At 41.8% G+C, this 20527-nt stretch overlaps 1 protein-coding gene across 5 annotated transcripts in view; it reads right to left on the bottom strand.

The window, feature by feature from the left end:
* Nucleotides 1–9295: 9295 nt before the first annotated feature.
* Nucleotides 9296–20527, bottom strand: part of ncoa1 (nuclear receptor coactivator 1) — a 52328-nt gene continuing 41096 nt past the window's right edge. For 4 of the 5 annotated variants that reach the window (XM_071467901.1, XM_071467899.1, XM_071467900.1 and 1 more), the window contains 12 exons: nucleotides 18411–19389; nucleotides 17986–18213; nucleotides 16639–16993; nucleotides 16057–16239; nucleotides 14917–15031; nucleotides 14608–14776; nucleotides 13517–13831; nucleotides 13039–13140; nucleotides 11575–11989; nucleotides 10837–11005; nucleotides 10526–10715; nucleotides 9296–9705 (listed from right to left, as the gene is read on the bottom strand). In XM_071467901.1, the coding sequence (XP_071324002.1) occupies nucleotides 9526–9705; nucleotides 10526–10715; nucleotides 10837–11005; nucleotides 11575–11989; nucleotides 13039–13140; nucleotides 13517–13831; nucleotides 14608–14776; nucleotides 14917–15031; nucleotides 16057–16239; nucleotides 16639–16993; nucleotides 17986–18213; nucleotides 18411–19389 (3400 nt within the window). In that variant the 3' untranslated portion in view covers nucleotides 9296–9525. The remainder of the gene's footprint in view (nucleotides 9706–10525; nucleotides 10716–10836; nucleotides 11006–11574; nucleotides 11990–13038; nucleotides 13141–13516; nucleotides 13832–14607; nucleotides 14777–14916; nucleotides 15032–16056; nucleotides 16240–16638; nucleotides 16994–17985; nucleotides 18214–18410; nucleotides 19390–20527) is intronic. The other variant, XM_071467903.1, reaches the window with a different exon arrangement.

Here is a 20527-nt window from a genome sequence, read left to right on the forward strand (position 1 = left end):
GCTTTGTGTGAAAGACTTATAATTCCCATCACCCCCCTTTCGTCAACTACCTAGATGCATCCCTGGAGCGAGCTTGGATTGTTTGGTCTTTTCATAATTTGTTGTGGACCGACCTAAATTAGTCATTTTCAGCCATGGATGTGTTATTAGATCCAATACGTTCTAATAATACATCCATGTTTTCAGCCTGAGCCTGTTAGTTGTATGAATGTGAGCGTGTTAGTTGTAGATCATGTCTGACCCATAACAAGTGATTTTTGTTTTGTGTAACTTCTTTCATTCATGTTGTTTCTACTTTGCAATTAGATGTCTATTTGATTTGTGTAGTTTATTGTGTTTAAGTTGCAAATAATTGACAGCCTTATTGTTTTGTGTGGTTTATTGTATCTATATTAACCCTAACCCCCCTTTAATCCAGATATTGCTCTGGGAAGTGTTTCTTTAGTTTGTAAATCTTTTTGTTTTGTTAAGTTTGGTTAATTGCAGTTCTAGTGTTTTGTTTGAGTGTAGCTCCTCTAATTGGCATAAATATCATATGAATGCTTTGTTGTTAATTCTTTTAAATTGTGAAGATAATTCTGATAACAAATGTTGGGGTGCACATTAATTTGAGTTTAATTATCAGTAATATCCAATCTGCATTCAGATGCTCTATCTGCTTTTACAGTAAAGTAGATAACCTCGTACCTGGGTTGTGATAATATCTGATTGGATACACATAAACCAGGACACTAAAGCAAGTGAAGACCATCCTCTCTACTGAGGGGTTTTGGACCCATGCTGGCCTCATAGAAGCCTGGTCAAACCAGTATTCAGGCCTCTGAAAGCGTTGCATCAGACAGAATATAGTCAATAAACAGGTTCTTTAAAGTTAATTAAGTTTATTATCATTTATAATCATGCATAGTACAGCCTCACTCTCCACCTACCTGGGTTTAAAGAGAGTTCAATACCCTATTGGACTGTGAAGTCTCATAAAACATGCTTAACTCACTACTACTCACAATAAAGTCAGATGGCAGCACTTCAATCTTATCTTTATCTTCAATCTTACCTTTATCTTTAATCTTATCTTTATCCTTCAATTATATAAATCTCAGTATGATTGACAAAGATGCAATATTGATATTAAAAAAAAAGAACGGAAAAGAAAACCTTGACTGAAGCAGTTGTAATTTAAAGGTGTGGTTCATCATGAACATTTAACAATTTCATTACATAAAATCCTATAAAGTCAAAGTCAGAATTTGTTAAAATTGACTTTTTAACTGTCTCATAGGGTAGTCAGTACCTGTGTTATGTTATGCAAAGTGACAAAATATTTTTCTGTAGTCATATTCCTTGCAATTATACATTTGTGAATGTCTTAACATTATTTCTATGTATCTTACAATGACACATTGCCATAACAAAAAGTATTTTTTGTAGAATTACAGAAAATGCTGCTATTTTAGGGAAAATATCAAAATGGACAATACCATCATCTACAAAAGAAAACCTTTTTTTTTTTTTTTTAATTTTAGGCTAATAAAAACATACAGGGACGACATGCTGCATTTCAAATGGTGCTTTTATTGCAATGTGTTGCATTCCCACATTCATAGATGTTATAGATTTGTTAGTCAAAGCATCATTTCCTCAAGGTTGGCATCCTCACCTTGGAAAAAAAAGCAGAGGGATCAAATGCACGAGGTGTTTGTGTTTTGAGTGTAGTAGAGAAGTGTGTGTGTGTGTGTAAACTTGAGCAGCCACGAACATATGAATGAACAAACCTCCAAATTTAGACTTCCAGTAGATGCAAATAAAGAGAGTTTTTAATTGTCAAACAAAAAGAGCTTTGTTTGTCTATCAGCCTACAGGGCTCTCACTCCCTGCAGGGACTGGACCCGGCCTGAGACTGATTGTCTACAACATTCCAAAGAAAAGGTAGATTTCTTTATATTCACGTTACACACCTGAACAGGGGAGTTGGGGGGTATTAAAAGAGAGAGAGAGAGAGAAAGAGGAAAAAAAGAGAAAATATAACATGCATAAAATTCTCCCAGATGAACATTGTCACTCATATTGTCTTGTAATAGCTGCTCCGATGCCTCGTTAAAAACAAACTTTACATGAGTGTAATATACAAAACTGGACAAAAATGGGTAAAATGTATAATATATATATATATATATATATATATTTATTTATATTAATTTGTACAAGGAAGAAAGTGGAACCTTGGTCTTTTTTTCTCAAATACTTCGGAGAAAGCATTACCGCCTCCAAAACAACAAAAAAAGTGGTGAGTTAATAATAAGCCTTCTTTTAAAATCTCTGAACCATATCCAACCTCAGTCCCAATAAGGCAACACTTACAATACTTGACAACTGATTCTGTGGTAACTTTAACATAGAGCAGAGATTTGAACACCTGCATTAGGAATGAGTGGGTGTTATGGAGTCTTAGCGGTGCACAAATACCATTTTGGACCAATGACAAGTGAGAATACTTTTGACTAAATCTTAAAAACAAAACAAACTATCCTCCTTTATTTTGTGGAAATATTTCAAGAGTCAAATTGTTTTTTTTGTTTTTTTTTTTGGTTGTTTTTGCTATGAATTTCCCTGACACCAGACATTTGCCCGATCCTGCACCGGGCATTGGCCCGATCCTGGTATCAGCACACCGCTAAATATTCTATATTAGGCAGCACAAAAGTGTGACAAGACAAGCAAAACAGAAGACGAGCAACACAGTTAATGTGTTGTCTTTTATGTCAGTGCACAATTGTTGCTAGATAGCAGAGGTTAAGTCTCACACAACCAGACTTCTAACTTTTACTAATAAAAAAGCGAGTGTCCACCTTGGTTTAAGGAAAAACACTTTCAAAGCTGCAGAAGAGGACAGTGAACGCCGAGTGGCTTCGGCGGGCGGCAGCAGCTAGAGAGCAAAGTGTTGACGGTTGCTGAAACTGTGTTGTGAGCAGGAATGTTCTGAGATTCAAGCTGGAGGAGGTTTTTAACAGTACGCCAGGTGTCAGCTGACAGCGCAGAGAGGAGGGCAGGGACGTCACCTGAAGAAGATTGGCATAGTATTTATACTGAGGATTGGTTGGTGTAGACAGAGAAAGACACTGAGAAAGAGACAAGAGAGAGTACTACATTACAAAGAAGGTGTACAATTTTTTGTCGTCATTTGGATAATGGGTATCCACTACAGTCAAGTTCTTCATAAAGAACCTGAGCAATTCGTTAACTTCATATTTAACTACTAAAACTAATATTTTCTTGGTACATTCAGGGGACGTTACTTATTCTATCTCCAAATGTTGATCTGATTGAGATAGTTTCTAATGGCCTTTTCACTCCAAGTAAATCTGATATAAAGTGCAAAATTAGATTGTATTTGCAAATTCCTGGAATAATTTGATTAATCGTCTATGTGTGTAAAAAAGTCATTTAAAATACAGTAAACTTTTTTTTTTATAAAGGTGAAAAAAGGTTTTAAAAAAAACCCTGGTTAACAAGGTTATTACTGTTAAACAGCAAAAGAGTAATCTTCACTGCAGAAAATATATACACGAGGCACCTCAAGTTTGGTATAAAGTATTTAGTTAATGGAAAAAACAAGTTTTTTTTTTTTTTTTTTCCAAGAATGAGATTATAAGATGAGGAAGGTCATCAGATATCAACTAAATTCACTAGGACTAAATTCACTGACGGGGAAGCTCCCACTAAAGGGGCTTTAGTGTGAAGTAACTATAAATACCTTATGAAATTAATGATTCAGAATTGCTCCAGTGTTAATTCTACATACCCAAGTTAACATGAGGAAATGCTTGTTTCAGTAAGGTGCATAGCTAACGGTTGCAATGTTTTCTTTCTTCCTGTAAACGAATGTTAGCACTTCGGGCTCAAAAGACCTCATTGGCAAAGTGGAGATGTCTCTAAACTGACCTAACTTTGGGACATCATGTGGATTTGTTGCTGATAGGCCACTTTAAAGGACAGAGAGTGTCTATAAAGTAAGAAGCGAGGAAGGACGAGCACGATTAGTGACATTTCTGTGTGAGAAGGAGAGGAGTCCAAATTAACAAAGGGCCGCTACATTGGGTCTTGTCCAGTGATGGTGAGGTTTGCATATGATATCCATTAAACATTTTGAAGCTTTGGTCATTTACTATTGACAAATGCAAAAAAGGCTACATCAGTCAGACAGTTAGAAAGTAAAAATTAAAAAAGCCCACTCATATACACAACAACCTGGCAATGCTTCTCCATAAAACCAAGGCTCCACTCTCCCAGATCTGCTTAAACTTTTGACAACAGAGAAAATTAAATAATATGGCCTTTTTTTTTTTTTTTTTTAAATTAACCCGTACAAAAAGCCAGTCCACACTGCTTCTCTCTCAGTAAAATCACATTCAGCAGTCGCTAAACCATTCTCTGGCATAGTTATCTGAAACACCCACAGGTACTGTGCAGGGTCTAAAGAGTAAAAGAAGAAAAGAATCAAACCAGGACATCTTCCACTTTTCCATCTTAGAGAACACCAGATATACAGTATTAATCACTTACACACATACATACGCACTCACTGATAGTCATATACATACATACATCATCAGAAAAATAAAAAAGTAGAAAATCAAAACATAAAATAAAAACATGACGGAGGCGAGTAGTTATTTACCACAAACTCGGAGCACTACTTTTTTTTTGTTGATTCTGAACAAATACATATTCACATTTCTCTGTTATATACATTATGTTAACATCTTGAAACCAATGTTATAAAAGAACCTAACCTTGTACCTGTTAATTGTAGTGAGAGGGGAGGGACTGTCGCTTCCATTGAATGGCTGTTGCATAAAAAGGATTACATATGCATTGGTTGTATTTGGCATGTTTTTTTTTTCGTTTGTAGCAGGATAAGCTGACAGTTGTTGTTGAGTTTCTGCACTTAACAGGGTTGTAGAGGAAACCATTTCCATAGGAATGCCTATTCCACGCAGAAAAGTGAGAGGAGGGAAGGGGTGAGGAGGGGAGGGTCAATACTGTATGTGTGAAATCATCAGAGCAGAATAACAAGAGGACAGACACCTTCCAAAAAAAAAAAGAAATACATTCTTCCCACTTTGTGCAGCTTCTGAGTAGTTTACACCGACTGACCAAACAGTGGCACAGGCCTGCCTGACTCCTGCATTCACACTGTGAGAAACGTGATCAAATTTACAGGAAAAGCCACAAGTTTTCCACCAAACACAGCAACTGGAGAAACATGAACGATGTCCGGTTACTGAGCATCATAAGATTTTTATGCTTCATCGTTCCCTGACCGAAGTGCTTCTCTTTCTTTCAAGTGCAAAATGGACAAAAATATGGAAGTGCAGGCATACGAGAGGCGACATGGTTCTCTCTTCCTTAACCCTGTTCTTGCTTTTTGGGGGTCACCTTACTGCTCCTGAAAGGGAGGCTCCAGGGTTTAAATAACTCCACTGTGGAACAGGCCGACGCTCATGATTTGTGTGAAATAGTAGAAACCGAAAGTGGAAAAGAAACTGCGTCTAAGAACTGAAAAACAGGATGTGGAGGGTTAACTTCCTTGCCACAGCTGTTTTTAAATAGGAAATTGCACCTAGTTCAGTACAGTGCTACTGCTGATCTTTTATTGAGCTATCCAGCTTGGAGGTAGAGGGAAGTTTTAAACTCAGAAACCACAACATTTAACAACATTTGAGGGTTGTGGAGGAGGTCAAAGGAAAGAAATCTTAAAAACTGATGATTAAACTGCCAATTATTTTGATAATCAATCATTTGTTTGTTATTTATCAAGCAAAAAAAGGACCAAAATTTGTGTTTGATAGCAGCAATTTTACAATAAATGATGTAACATTGCCAAAAGACAGCATTTAGCAGGTAAAGTTGAGGTAAAGCAGAAAGATTGACATGATTTTTCTTCATCAATAGCTTTGCAGGAGACTACACCGACGAGGTCTTTAGCCCTACAGCTGATCAAAACATAGCCACCACTCAAACAAGCTGCTCACAGTGTGAAAACATGGTCAAAAGGAAAGCTCATGAGGTAATAAAAAGGTGCTCATTAAAGGCCTACTGATGATTTATCCACATGCTTTTATAATAAATATATACACACAGAAAAACAGAAGAAATAAAATCCATCTCAGAAAGTCTTTGTGTCTGAGTCCAAAAAGAAGCTTTAGGAGTTAAATGATTAAGAAAGAATAAGACTGTTCCTGGGCAACTGTTTGGATACAATGTGAATGGATCTGCACATAAACGCTTGTAGTTCCAGCTGTGCACAAAGTGGCTCTCACATCATACAACATTGGAGGAGTTGGTGGGTGGAATGTTGACCTTGCATACTATCCCTCTGTATCTGGGTAATGTTGCATATGGTGAAGTATCTCTGTAAGAAAACAGTACACAGGAAAGCCCTATTCCACTGAAGTAGCATCAGACTGCATGCTGTTGAACCTAATGTGAGCGATGACTCAGGTAGATGAGAAAACTCCATTGTACAGGGGCTGATGAAACGTCCTACTATCTCTGACATGTGAGGTCTGCGCTGTATGCAAAAAAAAAAACCAAAAACCCTCTCCACAGATTCCACTCCAAATTTTTCATGACAGAAGAAGGAAGATAAAAAAAGAAAAAAAAGAAAAGAAGAAGAAAGAGTGAACCGGAAACAAAAAGATTCACACAGGATTAGTTCCATCAGGGAATGTCTGGTTTTGTGCTGGAGTACAGACGTGGCAGATTTGACTGGAGGAAAATCGCTGAGGACCTAGATGGTCGTTACGAATCACTGGATGTTCCCTGGCAAAATTTGTCCTGTGTAAAAAGAGACTGATAAAAACCAGATTTAGTCTAGCAACCTACACTAGAAACCTTTGGGTTAAGTGTGCGAGACTGAGCCCGAAACAAAATTTGATGCATTAAAACGTGCCTGATATAAAGATCATAAGCGTATCTTCACATGTAAAGAATATTTAGAGGCAACGTCTCGGCAGGTTTTTTTTTTTTCCTTTTTCTAAATTCCCGGTAAGGTGTGTACTGTAAGTAGCACATCTTCTTCTTCGTGTGTGAAAAAAGTGGATTTTTTTTTCTTCTTCTCTTTTTTAGTAAACAGAGGTCTGTTATCGCTGAGAGAGACAGTGTCTGACTGAGCAACAGTAGTCAACAGAAAACTGTATGTGTGTGTGTAGCCAGTGGAGTGAAGTCTTCATCAGGGAACCAGAGGTGGAGGGAGAAGAGGGTTGAATCCAAAAAAAAAAAAAAAAAAAAAAAAAAAAAAAAAAAGATCCTCAATGGGAACAACACTGATTAAAAAAAAAAAAAAAAAACAGGTTTGCAGGAGGTGAGGAGGAAAAAAAACAACATTTTTTGTGACTCAACCCCATCCTGTTTTCAATTTCATGACAGCTTTAAATTAATTATCCATCACATCTTTGTTAGGAACTCCTATTACTAAAGCCTCTACTTAAATGTCATTATATAGGAACAATAACCAGAGGCGCATCGTTTGCTGTGACTAAGGTCACGTAATCACAGCAAAGAACACGGGTTTAGGTATTGTTATGCTTCTTTTTTTTTTATACAATGGTTACAAACACATGTACTGTCTGAAAAGTTTTCTTGAAAGTATTGTACATACATAAGAATAAAAAAAAGAGGAGAAAGCAAGAAAAGATGGCTAACTAGCTCCCTGGTTACCACAAGAGAAAGCAAAGCAATCAAACCCAACCCCCCACCCCCCCCTTCCTTCCTCCCCACTCGCACCTGGACCCACCCACCAGGAAGTGTGGCTACTTGCAGCGCTGAATGGGATGTAGAAGGGAGCGAGATCTAGCTGTATTCAAACTCGGTGGCTTTGAATTTCTTTTTCACATTTGCAAAAATGGAATTAACTTCCTCCTCCACTGCAACATTTAGCAGTATTACAATATCCTGATGCCAAAAAAATAATCTCGAGGAGCTGACATTATTAGAATTTTTTAACCAAAAACAAAAAAATAAAACCTGGATCGAATCACATTATACATAGTTTTGCTGTTCTGAGTACTCAATTAATTACACCCTTTTTTTTTTTAAAGGAAAGCAGTTACAAGAGAAGAGCGAGCTCATCCCCAAGTCTTTGTCCTTCTGTACTGTACAATACTACCCGCCTGCATGGTGCACATGGCAAACAACACTGATAGGCCGAGAGATAGCATGAGAGATACACAGAGTTAGAGAGAGAGAGAGAGCGAGAGAGAGAGAGAGAGAGAGAGAGAACCCAACAGGGTTCTGTATTCACAGCTGCGGAGGTGAGGGGCAAAATGTGACGGACAGACAGTTAAATAATCATAACAGTCTTTTTTTTATACTATAAAATAATAAAAATAAAACCTCCTCCCAGGGGAGAAAGACACGTAAGTTCCAAACTGAGCAGCATCCCGTCTGTCTCCCATCCATCCATCCATCTATCCATCCATCCATCAATCCATCCATCCTGGCTGTTGTCAAAGCTTGTTCTGATGATCATGAAGATGATGATGATGACGACGGTGAGAGCAGAAGATTTTTTTTTTTTTAAACAAAACAAAAACATTCCAACCAAAAAACAAACAAACAAATAAAAAAAATAAAATAAAATAAAATAAAACAGAAGACGTAATAGAATAATATGTAGAAGAAGAAGCAGAGCTTGGGAAAAACTCAAACTTCCACCAGGCACTGTAGCTGATAGAGAGAGACAGTCACAGAACCAGCTGATACTGAGCTTCTATCCCACAATGCCACAGAGGTCTGAAACCTTAACATTCCCACATCGCTGAGAGACAGGTAGAGAAAAACAAAAACAAACAAAAATAAAGAGCCAGAGGTGCTGCTGTGCGGGATACCCCCACATGTAAAAATGCTGAGCGTGGCTGTAAACCACAACTCGTACTCCCAAGATGCACTGCTCCTGCGATGGCTCGACAGAAACCGTCTGATCAGAAAATTAAAAAAAAAAAAAATTAAAAATAAAGAAAGGAGGCCGGCCCTGATTTGACAGTGACGACAACTTGGCAAATCTACAATGATGTCGCAGTTGTTTTCTTGGGTCAGGAAGCAGGAAGTAGGTCACCAAGGAATGAGCAGCAAGACAACACTGCCTTTAATAGGCTGAGGCAGACAGACAGGTTGTCAGACAGATTAGACAGGCAGGTTTAAATACACTGCTGCTCCTTCTGACATGAGTCTTTTCTTAAAGTACTGGGCGGTAAAACAACCAGCCCCGAATCCCCCCCCGCCCCCCCACCCCTGCACAGAAGTGGTTAGGCTGTGTAACTCCACCGACAGCCAGACCTCTCTGAGCCTACTCTGTGGCCGTCCAAACATCCATCCTTCCTTCCTTCCTTCCATCCTTCCATCCATCCATCCATCCATCCATCCGAAAGGTGAGACAGAGACAGCAATGGGTCTGGTGCGCTGACCTCCGAGGAGGTGTAGAAGTGAGAAGTAGAGGGAGTAGGAGAGCTGAAGGGGTGGGAGGTGTCACTCGGTGAGCAGCTGCTGGAGGAGGCTCTTCTGCTGGGCCTGGTTGTTCTGGGAGCCCTGCGGCCCAGGGCCCTTCTGGGAAGCCGCGGTGCCAATGGAGCCCTGGTTCAGGTAGGAGTCGCTGCCAACCAGGTTCACTGTGCACTGGACGTCCGCAAACACCTGAACCTGCTGCACCTACAGAAACATCAACGGCAAGGATATTTTCAGGGAGATACAGATAATATAATGTAATGCAAGGTAACGTGGTCCTTCATTAATCCCACAGTGGGGAAATTATAGCAGAAAAGACAGTACAAAGAAAAGAAAAACTGCAAAATGACAACATAAAACACTTAAAGAAAAGAAGACACAAATAAAAATATAAAAAAGAAACAAATAATAGATGATAATGTCATATGTATAATTAGATTAAATATTTTTGTTATAAAAATCTGCTGTTTTATTGCAACATTAGTTTTGCTGGGAGTACTGAGGGACATTTCACAGCTAATAACCTTTTCCAAACTCTCTGCTCTTGGTTAATAATATTGGCAAAACAGAACAAAATAAAAAACAAAGCTGATAAAATCAAGCTGCCCCTGGTATTCACAGGAAGTTGTGTCATATTGGGCAACGATGGAGTGTTTCTCTAAGAGTAAAGACAAATCAAACTGTGTTTAGTGAAATATTGCTCAAATTGTGCCAGTATCCTGAATAATGTAGATTTGTAATGGACTAAGACGGAAACAGAAGTCAAGTCCAATAATGTAAATCTCCACATTACTCATGAACTTCACCAGCAGAACTGAATCTTAGAGCAGAGAAGACTGAATAAACCGATCTTCCTAAGATAATGTCAGGTCAACAGCTGTAATAGTTTGATTGGTGAAGTGTGCACTGATATTCTTGGACCTGAAACTTAAGGGGGATGTTGTCGCTGCACCACAAAGTCAGATAATATAAACAGATGGAAGGACAGACAACACCAGGCAGGACAAACCAACAAGCCACTAACCTGCTGGTCGCTGCACACTGAACCGACGTTGCTGAGGTTACTGTTGCTCATAACAACCGGCTGCCCCATGGGAGGTAATGAGCCGACACCACCCGAGCCCCCGGCCATGGAGACGGTGATGCTCATGTTGTTGTACACCCCCTGCTGGCCAAACGCCTGCCCTGCGCTCTGTCCCGACTGACTGAACAGGCTGCGGCAGAGAGGAACAAGATGAGTCACGCTGCGGCCACAAGGTTATATAAACAAATACAACACAACTCATCCACGGCGAACTCCACACAACATGTTTGCATGAGTGCGCACTTCCCCACCTGTTGCTGACCATGCCCGTCTGCTGCCAGCTCTTCATGTCTGGTGACTGGTAGCCAGGAGGCGGGGCTTGCTGAAGCAGAGGACTCTGGGAGGTTGAGTTTTGAGGCGACAACAACGGGCTGGTCGGGCTCATCTCAGGAGGGAAGGGTGGGTCCTGCTGGACCATAGCTTTGGAGAAGGAAGGATGTCGTACATGTGTCAAAGTTTAGCTAACTCTCAATTTACAAATATGTTCAATGGGGAAATAGTTTTTATTTCTAATAAAATTTAGCTACAGGAAAACATTCATGTCACACTGTCACACTGCTGTTATGTTTTGTGTCTATTGATCATTGCTCTGACTTTAGGGAAGAACTGTCAATCTTTCCCCTTGAATTCTCAAGTGGCACTAACTGCTCACCCCTTGTTCACACTTGCACCACCCACCACTACTTAAACAGACTCAAACCCCCCGATTATTTCCTACTCAGCTCAAGCACACAGAAGTACATCAAACAGCTGAGTGTGTAAATTAAACTCTCAATGCTAAATACATCTACAAGTTCCAGGTTGATGAGGCAGAGAGAGTTTCTACATGTGAACAGGAGGTAAAGTCAACAACCTTTCTGCACAAAGAAGCACCACCAGCCACTGGGTGTTAACGACTAAAACTTTGTTGTGGGAAAGTTGACAGTGTGTATTTCTATCTACAACAGAGCAGCAAAACTAATTTTATTTTCACGTCTCCTTGAACTCACCAGACCCTCCAAACTGCTGAAACAGGCCCTGCTGCAACGGGGAGTTCACGGTGCTGCTGAACTGCCCCTGCATGCCGCCCATCAGCGTCTGGTTATTCAGAGGAACTCTGGCAGACAGTTTGTTGTCCAGAGAGCCCCCGGACATGGGGCTGAAGTGACTCGGTGAGGTAGGGGAGTTTCCCGTCACTGAGTTGTACCCTGGCGGGAAGCTGAACTGCTGCTGCTGTTGAGGCGTTGTTGGGGGACCTTTGGGGACCCTGGCAGTTCCAATGGGGCCGACAGCTCCGGTCGGAGCGCCTGCCATGTTCTGTCTCATCAGCATGACCTTCTGCTGGAAAAGCTGGCGCTGGCGGTGCTGGATGCTGTAGATTTCCCGCTGACGCTGGGCCAGCATCTGGGCATTCAGTGGGGGCTGCTGGGAAAGATGATGTGAAAGAAGGAGCTTGTTACAGAGAACTCAGTTTTTATAAAATTCATGAGGCAGGATATTATTTATCCATAAGCTCACTGGTACAGAGTATCTGCTGGTTTCAGGAAGCCAAACTCAGACCTGAAAAAACCTGACGGAAGATCGATTTGAGACTAATTTAACAATCACAGTGAGGAAGGAAGCGCAAGTGAATAATCTGGTTTAATACAGTTGTGGAAGTCATATTTTCTTTGTTTCAAGCTGCATCTTCAATCACTAAATTTGAGCAGTTAATTCATTGTTATGTATTTAATAACAGGCACAAAGAAGAACAAAACATCATTTTAATTAATCTATTATATAATCACAATAATAGTTGGGAATAGTAATAGTAATAAGTGACTCAATAGCTTACTGCATTTAAATTGAATACTTTTTACTTTGTTTTTATAATTTTCTTAATTTATTAATATTTACTTGAGTGTTTTTACTTCCATTTAAAGCTTTAGTAGAAGTGGCCAGATGTTTTTGGCCACTTGGGGGCAGCAGGACAAGGTGTGAATATAACACTGATATATTATCACCTTTTATGTTGATGTGGTGAACTTGTAAACAGTTGCTTATTTAGACATCCAGCAGTTACAGAGCAACATCAGTGCTCATTTACAGTCCTGTTTCTGGCCACCTGATGAATATATGTCCAATATTCACTCTATTATAGCTCTGTCTTGGCCTCTAACATCCCCTGAAGGAAATATCTGGCTGTTTAGCTGCTAAAATGCTCCACTATGTTCACCAGCTAGTTGCTAACTTAGAGCTTTCTGCTTAAAACATCTGGCTACTGCTGCGGGATATGATGTGAATGACAATAGTGAGACTGAACTAACATCAGTGTTGTGGGCTGTAAAATCAAAACAATGAGCTGAAAGATGCTGAAATGCTTTAAGCTTTAAATAACATTTCTGCAAAGTGAATCTATGTAAACAAATTACTTTGTGGTCTTTCAGACTGTGTAGAAAAGCAGGATTGCGTTTTAAGCGCCGGCTGTGACTCACTTGTGAGGGCATTTGAGGTTGTTGAACCCCCTGACGAATACCCAAGTTCACATGCTGGGCTCCTGCAGGAAACTGGTTTATTCCAGCCAGCCTGTTCTGGAGCTGAGACAGAGAGAGAAAATAATCAAATAAGCAGAGGTAAGATAGATGAAGGATGATAAGGAAGAGGTGATAGTGAGGGGAAGACAGGATTTGAAAAGACAGAAGAATAAATTATGATGTATATATTATTGGAGGGATGGAGACAGATGAGATCAGCAAGGGAGATGAGCTGAATATTAGTGATGAGGGAGGGGAGGGAAGTGGTGAGTTCTTTTAAAAAATGTAATCAATATTGGCAAAATGAAATCAGAAGACTCATTATGATGCAGTAGAGAGCTACAAGTCAACACTTTGTGAAAGAAAATTGCTGAGAAGATGAATGTTCAGTCAGGAGCAACCAGAAAAGTGTGATGAACACAAGCCTCCATGTCCTCACCTGCTGTGGGCCCTGCAGTCTCTGCTGCAGCTGCAGGCGCAGTTGGTTGGGTGGCAGCCTGAGCTGGGTTCCCAGCCCCTGTGGTCGCGTCATGCCTGGCCTCAGGCCCATGCCCGTCCCACCGGGGAAAGCCCCTCGAGGGGCTCCAAACCCCAGACCCTGTGGCCCCACCGTGGCCAGCTCTGGAGGAAACTGAGCTTGAGGAGCTGGTGTAAATTGGGAAGGGTAGGTGGGGACTTTAGGGTCCATGGAAACTGGGGTGGCAGTGGGTTGCTGGGTTTGGAAGTTTTGAGGCAAAGGGTCAAAGCAGCCACCCTGAGAAGAGAAGAAAACAAAAGCAGGACAAACAGATGTTAATGATATGTTTCTTTATTATAAATGAGAACAGCTGATAGTCGTTTCGTGTGAAAACAACAACAAAAAATAACCTTTTACTTCATTCAGAGGAGAGACGTTTTGTTTTCCAAGGTTGTGTTTCCAAAGAAGTTCAGTAAACTGTGTGTGATTCTCTGGTCAGGTCAAGAGTTTCTGATCTTACACACCTGTCACTAACAAGTTATGGAGTGCTTTGCTGAAGATTTTTTGATTAAGGAATTTTGAATTTTGTTAATTCATTTACATTTCTTATTTTCCAAAAGCCTATGTGAGTGCCCTGTCCCTCCGGGGCATCACCATATTTGTTGCAAACAATAAAATGAAGCCTGTGAGCCTGGAGCAGCCATTGATAACAGCCTATATACACGTTCTGAATGGGCTTTATTCTGAAGCTAACATTAAGTAACAACTACTGCAGTCAGAACAATACAACTGGAGTTCATTTGGGGATTACCTGCCAAGTGAAAACACAACTTGAAACCAGTCCAGCAGTTTTTTTTTTTTGTTGTTGTTGTTTGTCAAATCCAGTTTGGTGACACAGAAACACAGATCAGAGGCTGCCAAAATTTCAACTGAGCAACTGTTTTGTTTTTGTTCATCGTTGTGGAATTAATGATGAATCATCGACGGTAAGATTAAACATGTGCCTGTGCTCACTACACTCTTGACACCTGTGCACACTCTAACTCTATCAAGTACTTTCATTACTCTCTTACCTGTACCAGCTTGTCGATACCCAGGGCCTTGTCCAGCTCTGCTAGTTCGCTCTCATCAGTCCCACTGAGGAAGGAGACGAGCTGCTCTAAAAGAGCTTTCTCGTCGTTTCGGCCTTCAGGTGTGGTCGGAGGGCCGAGCACTTCGTCCAGCGTACAGGGCACACACTGCCTACTCACACACAGAAACACAGCCTGTTAGAGCACAGCTGCACATAATCATGATCCACATTGCCACAGGACTGACAGCTACACAGAGGGAGACTAGAAAATTACAGTTAAAAGAAGCTTAGATTGATTGTTCATATTTACTCTTGTGGTGATGCTAATGGAGCCTGTAAAGGGGTTCCAAGACCATCAAAAGACAAGGATTCAGACAGGGTCAGAGGCTGGAACTGGGTGTCTCCCACGTCCATCTTGGTTAGGCCTGAAAAAGAATTGAACATGGTTTTGAAGAAAATCATACAATTCATTGGAAAAAATGATAATACTGAACCTTGATTTAAAAGTATGAGGAATAAATAGCAATAAATTTAGCCACAAATTGATGTAGAGCCTTGTAATATTTAAAAAGTAACTTAAAGGTCCCATAGTTTACACTTTTCCTGTGTTTCATCTGAAGTGTTGATATGCATAAATAGATATTTGTGGTTTTAAGAACCTAAAACAACCTCAGTGTAGTTTTACATCTCCTCTCTCACTTCTCTCTGGAGCTCTAGTAACAACAGGTCAGTGAGCCAATCGCCTCTCTTCTGATTGGCAGACTGTTTTCTGAGTGACCTAATAAAATTTAGCAGATTTCAGGTGAAGGATTTGGTTTGACTCAGAGAAACTAAATCCTGCAAGGTTGGATGGTGGGTCCAGGTGGGCGGGGCTTGGGGCATGGCTGAGGGCGGTGACTGCTTTGTTGTGACATCACAAAGTCCTGACGGCTGGTTTTAAGGCTCAGTCTCTGAATACAGGCTGTGTGCATTTCTCTGTGGACTGAGGCTTTGATACTTTCACAGTATTAATATTGAACCTAGACCTGCTTTGTAATCAAAAAACACATGGACATCTACCTTCAAACAATATGGGACCTTTAAAAAATATCTTAGTATCAGCTTTAAATCCTGTCACTGATTCAAATTTTCACCTTGCTGCAATGACATAGCATTGTACCTCTGTCTTCTACAGCGTTATGCACACAGTCTAAACACACTCAACAGTATTGTGTGCTCAGATGTGTAAAAGGGTTGAAACTTTAAACATAAGAAGCTCAACTCAACAATCCCTTTCTGCTACAAAAGATTTAGTGTCAAGTTACTCCTGAAAGCTCTGCAGCCATTTTCAGACTGGATCCCTTTATGTTACTGTTTTAGAACACAACATTCAATCCTGACCCAACAAGGTTCCCACAGATATCATGAGATCATTTCTAGTACAAACTGTTGACTGTATCATGTTGTGTACCAGTGCTTGAACTGAATGGGTTGATCACTTCTGCCTCTGGAAAGGGGCTGCTGTCTTTGGGGGTCTGGAATGGGTCTCCCTGCCCCTGGGCCTGTGTCTGGCTTGGAGTTGGGGGACTGCAGAAATCGAATGACGACTGACTCTGGAGGCTACAACCAGAGGGTGGTCCGCCATCACTGAGCCCTGGGAAACAAACACACAAACAAGTGAATGACAAATCTATATCCCCCAAACCAATAGAATATAATACTAAAACTCAAAGGAAGTGAATAAATTATTGTGGTTACATGTGTGGATTGTTCACACTGAAATGCCTCCCAACAGCCACTAGGGGGGATGTAGACTCACAATATGTAGGTAAATAAATGAGTGAAGAGACAGCCCTTGGATTGCACTACTGCACTGGATACAACTACCACTACTAGCCCTGATACTAATAATAATGATGATGATAAAAATAAATAAATAAAATCCATTAAAAAAATCATTAAAGATTCTGAGAAAAGCACTTAATATTTTGTGATTTATTGAAATTTAATCTAATAACAAAATAGCCCCCCTTCATTCAAGCTGGAACTGTACCTCTGTTAGGAGTGCCTGGGGGCTCTCTCTTCACATTTACATTGCGGGGAGTGCTGGCCTCACCGGGCTGGAGCTGGGCAGGTGACTGCAGTTTGAGCTGGGGGGAAGGGGAGTGGAGCTGGGGTGACGGTGACTGCAACTGGGGAAGAGACTGGGGCTGGGACAGGGGTGACTGGAGCTGAGGCCCGGGGGACTGGAGCTGAGCTGGGGGCTGGGTCTGAGGCGCCGGAGACTGGAGTTGGGGGCCTGCTCCTGGGGTTGTTGAATCCTCACTGCCCTGTTTGGCCCCACTTGGGCCTCTCAGGCCAGGCAGCAACTGGGTGAGAGAGTCCATGTCAACAGGGCCACCAGAAATCTGAGGGTGGGGAACAGAGTAAAACAGAAACAAATGAAAATGCACAGAGATGAATTAGTAAGATGGATAAAAAGAGAGGATTGATGAATGAATGGTGTTACAGCATGAAAAAGTAAAGCATTAAAGAACAATAAATAAGGAGAAAAGAGGGGCACATGATCAGTGAAAGGGAGATGGAGAGGGACAAAAGGTCAAAGGCCAGTGAGCTTCAAAGGCTGCAGCTGGTAGCTGAGCCTACAGTGGAGACAAAGTCCAAGAAAATAAACATTCAGCTAGATTTATAACGGCTGTCAGGCACCTGCCAATGAAGGAACAAAGCTCAAGAGAAAAAATCTGGTGTTTAATTGTGAAATATTCTTTGTGGCACTGTGCTGTGAACAGTGGCATGACTGAGAACTTGTACGCTCAGTGCCTTCAGGGGCGACATTACCGGGTCGTTACAGTTATTATCTGGGTTTCAAGTGTGACTGGACCAAATCAGACAGAGTTCGACACTGCCTGCGCCAAATTAGCTGATGATCTATTGGTTGTAGTGACAATAAATATACTGAAGAGCAGCTTGATACTAATTTTTAACCCTATTTGTGTGTTTATTTTCATGTTAAAACACCCATATGTGGACATATATCCACCTGGCAACAGCAAAAGTGTCCTCTGGGGTACAAGTGTCCTGACTGGGAATCACTGCTCTAGAGGACCCTCAGTGAGGTTTTTTAACACGTCTCTTTATATGTAAAAAATGTTTTAAATGTGTTGTGTAAAGCTGCAGCGGCTAATGAAATCACCCTAATCTTTTCAGTCTTAATCAGATTTTCTGAAGCAACAAACCTCTGTATTAAAATGAACTGCAATTTTAAGGACTGACTGAATGACAGAGGGACATATCTGTTATTGGTTGCAGCTGAAATCCTGCTGTTAAAGCCCACTGTTCAGGACCAATACAACCCTACCACCCACTGACATTATCAACATAATATTGACAACAACTGTACCGTGGAGTCTCTGCTGTCCTTGCGGCTGTCCCGGCGGTTCTCTCCAACAGGACTGGATTTGGGGCTGATGCAAACCGAGCTGCTGGGAACTCCCGCGGGTTTGGATGCACCCCCTGCTGCAATAGGGGACCCTAAACAGGGCACCCCCTCCCCACTGGCTCTCTTCTCCACTTTTACCCTAACCGTCTGCAGGCTGAGGGCAGATGGAGGAGGCAGGTCCCCCAAGTCCTTCAAAAACAAATTACAGTTTCAGTTAATACACTGGGCAGATGTGCAATGATTATAAATATTAATCAAGGCAAACAATCAAATCATGGAAATTTATTTTAGGCCACTTACTACTACCTAACTGTTTTTTACTTATCTTATCTTACAAAAATCTTATTCTCATCAGAGAATGAACAAATGTACGGGTGAGTGGTCACCTTCTCGTCTGTGTCCAGGAGAAAGCGGAGTAACTGGTGGTCCTGCGGCTCTCTGGAGCTGGACTTGGGAGCTGCTGTAAGTGCTGGACTGGCGGGCGGCTCCTTCTTGATCTCGACCTCGTTCCTGTTTGCTCCCTCCTCGGCGGTGGTGGAGGAATCGTTGGGACTATGGTCCTGGAGAAGCCGGTGGAGGATCTTGTGTCGTTCTGTTAGCGTACTGTGGGAGGCGGGGCACTGGGGGGCGGGGAGGGGGTTGGGAGGATGAGGGGATGAGGTGCAGTGGATGCTGCTGTTGTTAGATTCGACAGCTGTCCCATTGCTATCCAGGAGCTGACTGAGTCTGGGGGTCCCCAGCTGTGAGGCAGAAGGGAGGGTGGCTTTAACAGAGTCCTCTCCCCCTCCTTCTCCTCCTTCTGGGGGTTTTGCTGATGGAGGCCGAGTAGAGGAGCCGGTGGGTGTACTGGCTTGTCTCTGAGGGACAGGAGAGGACAGGGAGAAGGACCCTGTTGACCCACCGCTGGCACCACTACCACTGTCACCACCAGACTGCTGCCGGTTGAGGCTGCCTCCACTGCTCAGCGCCCCGGCTGGGGAATGGAGGCCCGGTGTGGAGGGAGAGAAGGGGTTCCCTGGTACCCGAGGGCTTCCCCCTAACCCAGGGCTGGCCCGGGGCATCCTGGGTGACATAAAAGAGGTAGGGGTGGCTGTGAGTGGGCTGCTCAAAGGAGAGGGACTGTTGACCTGCTGGGGACACGTCCGACTGGGCGTCAGGTAGCCTGTGGGCGTGGCTGGGTTATGTCCGTGGGAGGAGGCGTTGCTGTTGTTGGGGTGAAGGCCTGAGGTGGCGAGGCCTGAACCTTGGGTGGAGTTGCTGCTGGGAGGGAGGGTTGGGGAGCGGGAGGGAGTTTGGGCAAGGCTGCCGAGGGTCAGTGGAAGGCTGGGGTTAGTGTTTTCCTGAGAGCTAGCAGTGTTGTGTTCCCTGGGAGAAAGGAGGGAAATAAAGAGGTAACCTGAGGAGACCATGTGGCAGAACAGGAACACACACTGTCAAATTTAATCCCACATATGTTTACGTGCCCATGAATATTCTGACATTGAGATTAACATGATTTTACATACAACACAGAGAAACCTGGTAATTCAGCTTCCTGTATTCAACTCTACTTATCCAGCTTTCAGATCACATCTCTAGTCAGTTAACACAACACTTGTAGTTGAAAATGTTGCAAAAGGAACATGTGTCCATTGTGATTATTTAGCAAGATATTACAGTTGCGATATGAGTCAGGATTTCAGTTTTAATGGCTGAAAAAAATTAAAATGATGATAATGTGATGTTTGCTGGGTCTTGTTCCAAACAAGCAGGTTCCTTTACATCTGGAAATAATGATTTTTTGGCTGGGGTGTCTCTGTAGCACCACAACGCTTTATTTATAGTATGTGATGCATTTTACCTTTATCGAAAAAAATGCAGCTCTTGCGATTTTGCGCTTGGCCATATTGCGATTTCAATAATATTTCAATTAATTGTTCAGCCCTATTGGCTATAATTGTATTTTTTGTTTGCCTTACTAACTACTACATAACTTGAGCTGACAATGCACCTGTGAACATTTTACCAGCTGTTACAGCTTCATATCAACTTCAATTGAGTCTATTCATTTATACTCGAATGTCGCCTGAATCTTAAAGACTTGTGATCACGTCTTTTCATCATGCCCACGCTGACAATTTTAAACATGTAAAAATTGTGACTAATTTGCACATAATTAGGCAGCAGTATCATGAAGCCAAATTAAGCTCTTAAACTTACTGCTAAACCAAGATTTTATAGTCCTTTTTTCCCCAGAGGACATTTTCGTGCGTCGCAGCAGGAGAAGCACAGATAAAATAATCATAACATTAATGTTGGCTGCATTCCATTTAGCTGCTTCAGTCTCATGGTCCCGGTCGTGTGCACGCTGGGACGCTTGAGTAGAAAAGAGCCTTTTCTACCATGACAAGTGAGAGTGTCTGCTGTGAAAACGGCCTCATCTGTTTGCTTTGTAGCTGGAGGTGACATCCTCACACTAAACCATTCTTTGGATTAGATCCAAAAAAGGATCTTAATGCACCGG

The sequence above is a fragment of the Trachinotus anak genome, unplaced genomic scaffold (genome assembly GCF_046630095.1).
Source record: "Trachinotus anak isolate AG129_WGS33_773 ecotype Australia unplaced genomic scaffold, CSIRO_AGI_Tana_v1 ptg000031l, whole genome shotgun sequence".
Taxonomy (NCBI): Eukaryota; Metazoa; Chordata; class Actinopteri; order Carangiformes; family Carangidae; genus Trachinotus; species Trachinotus anak.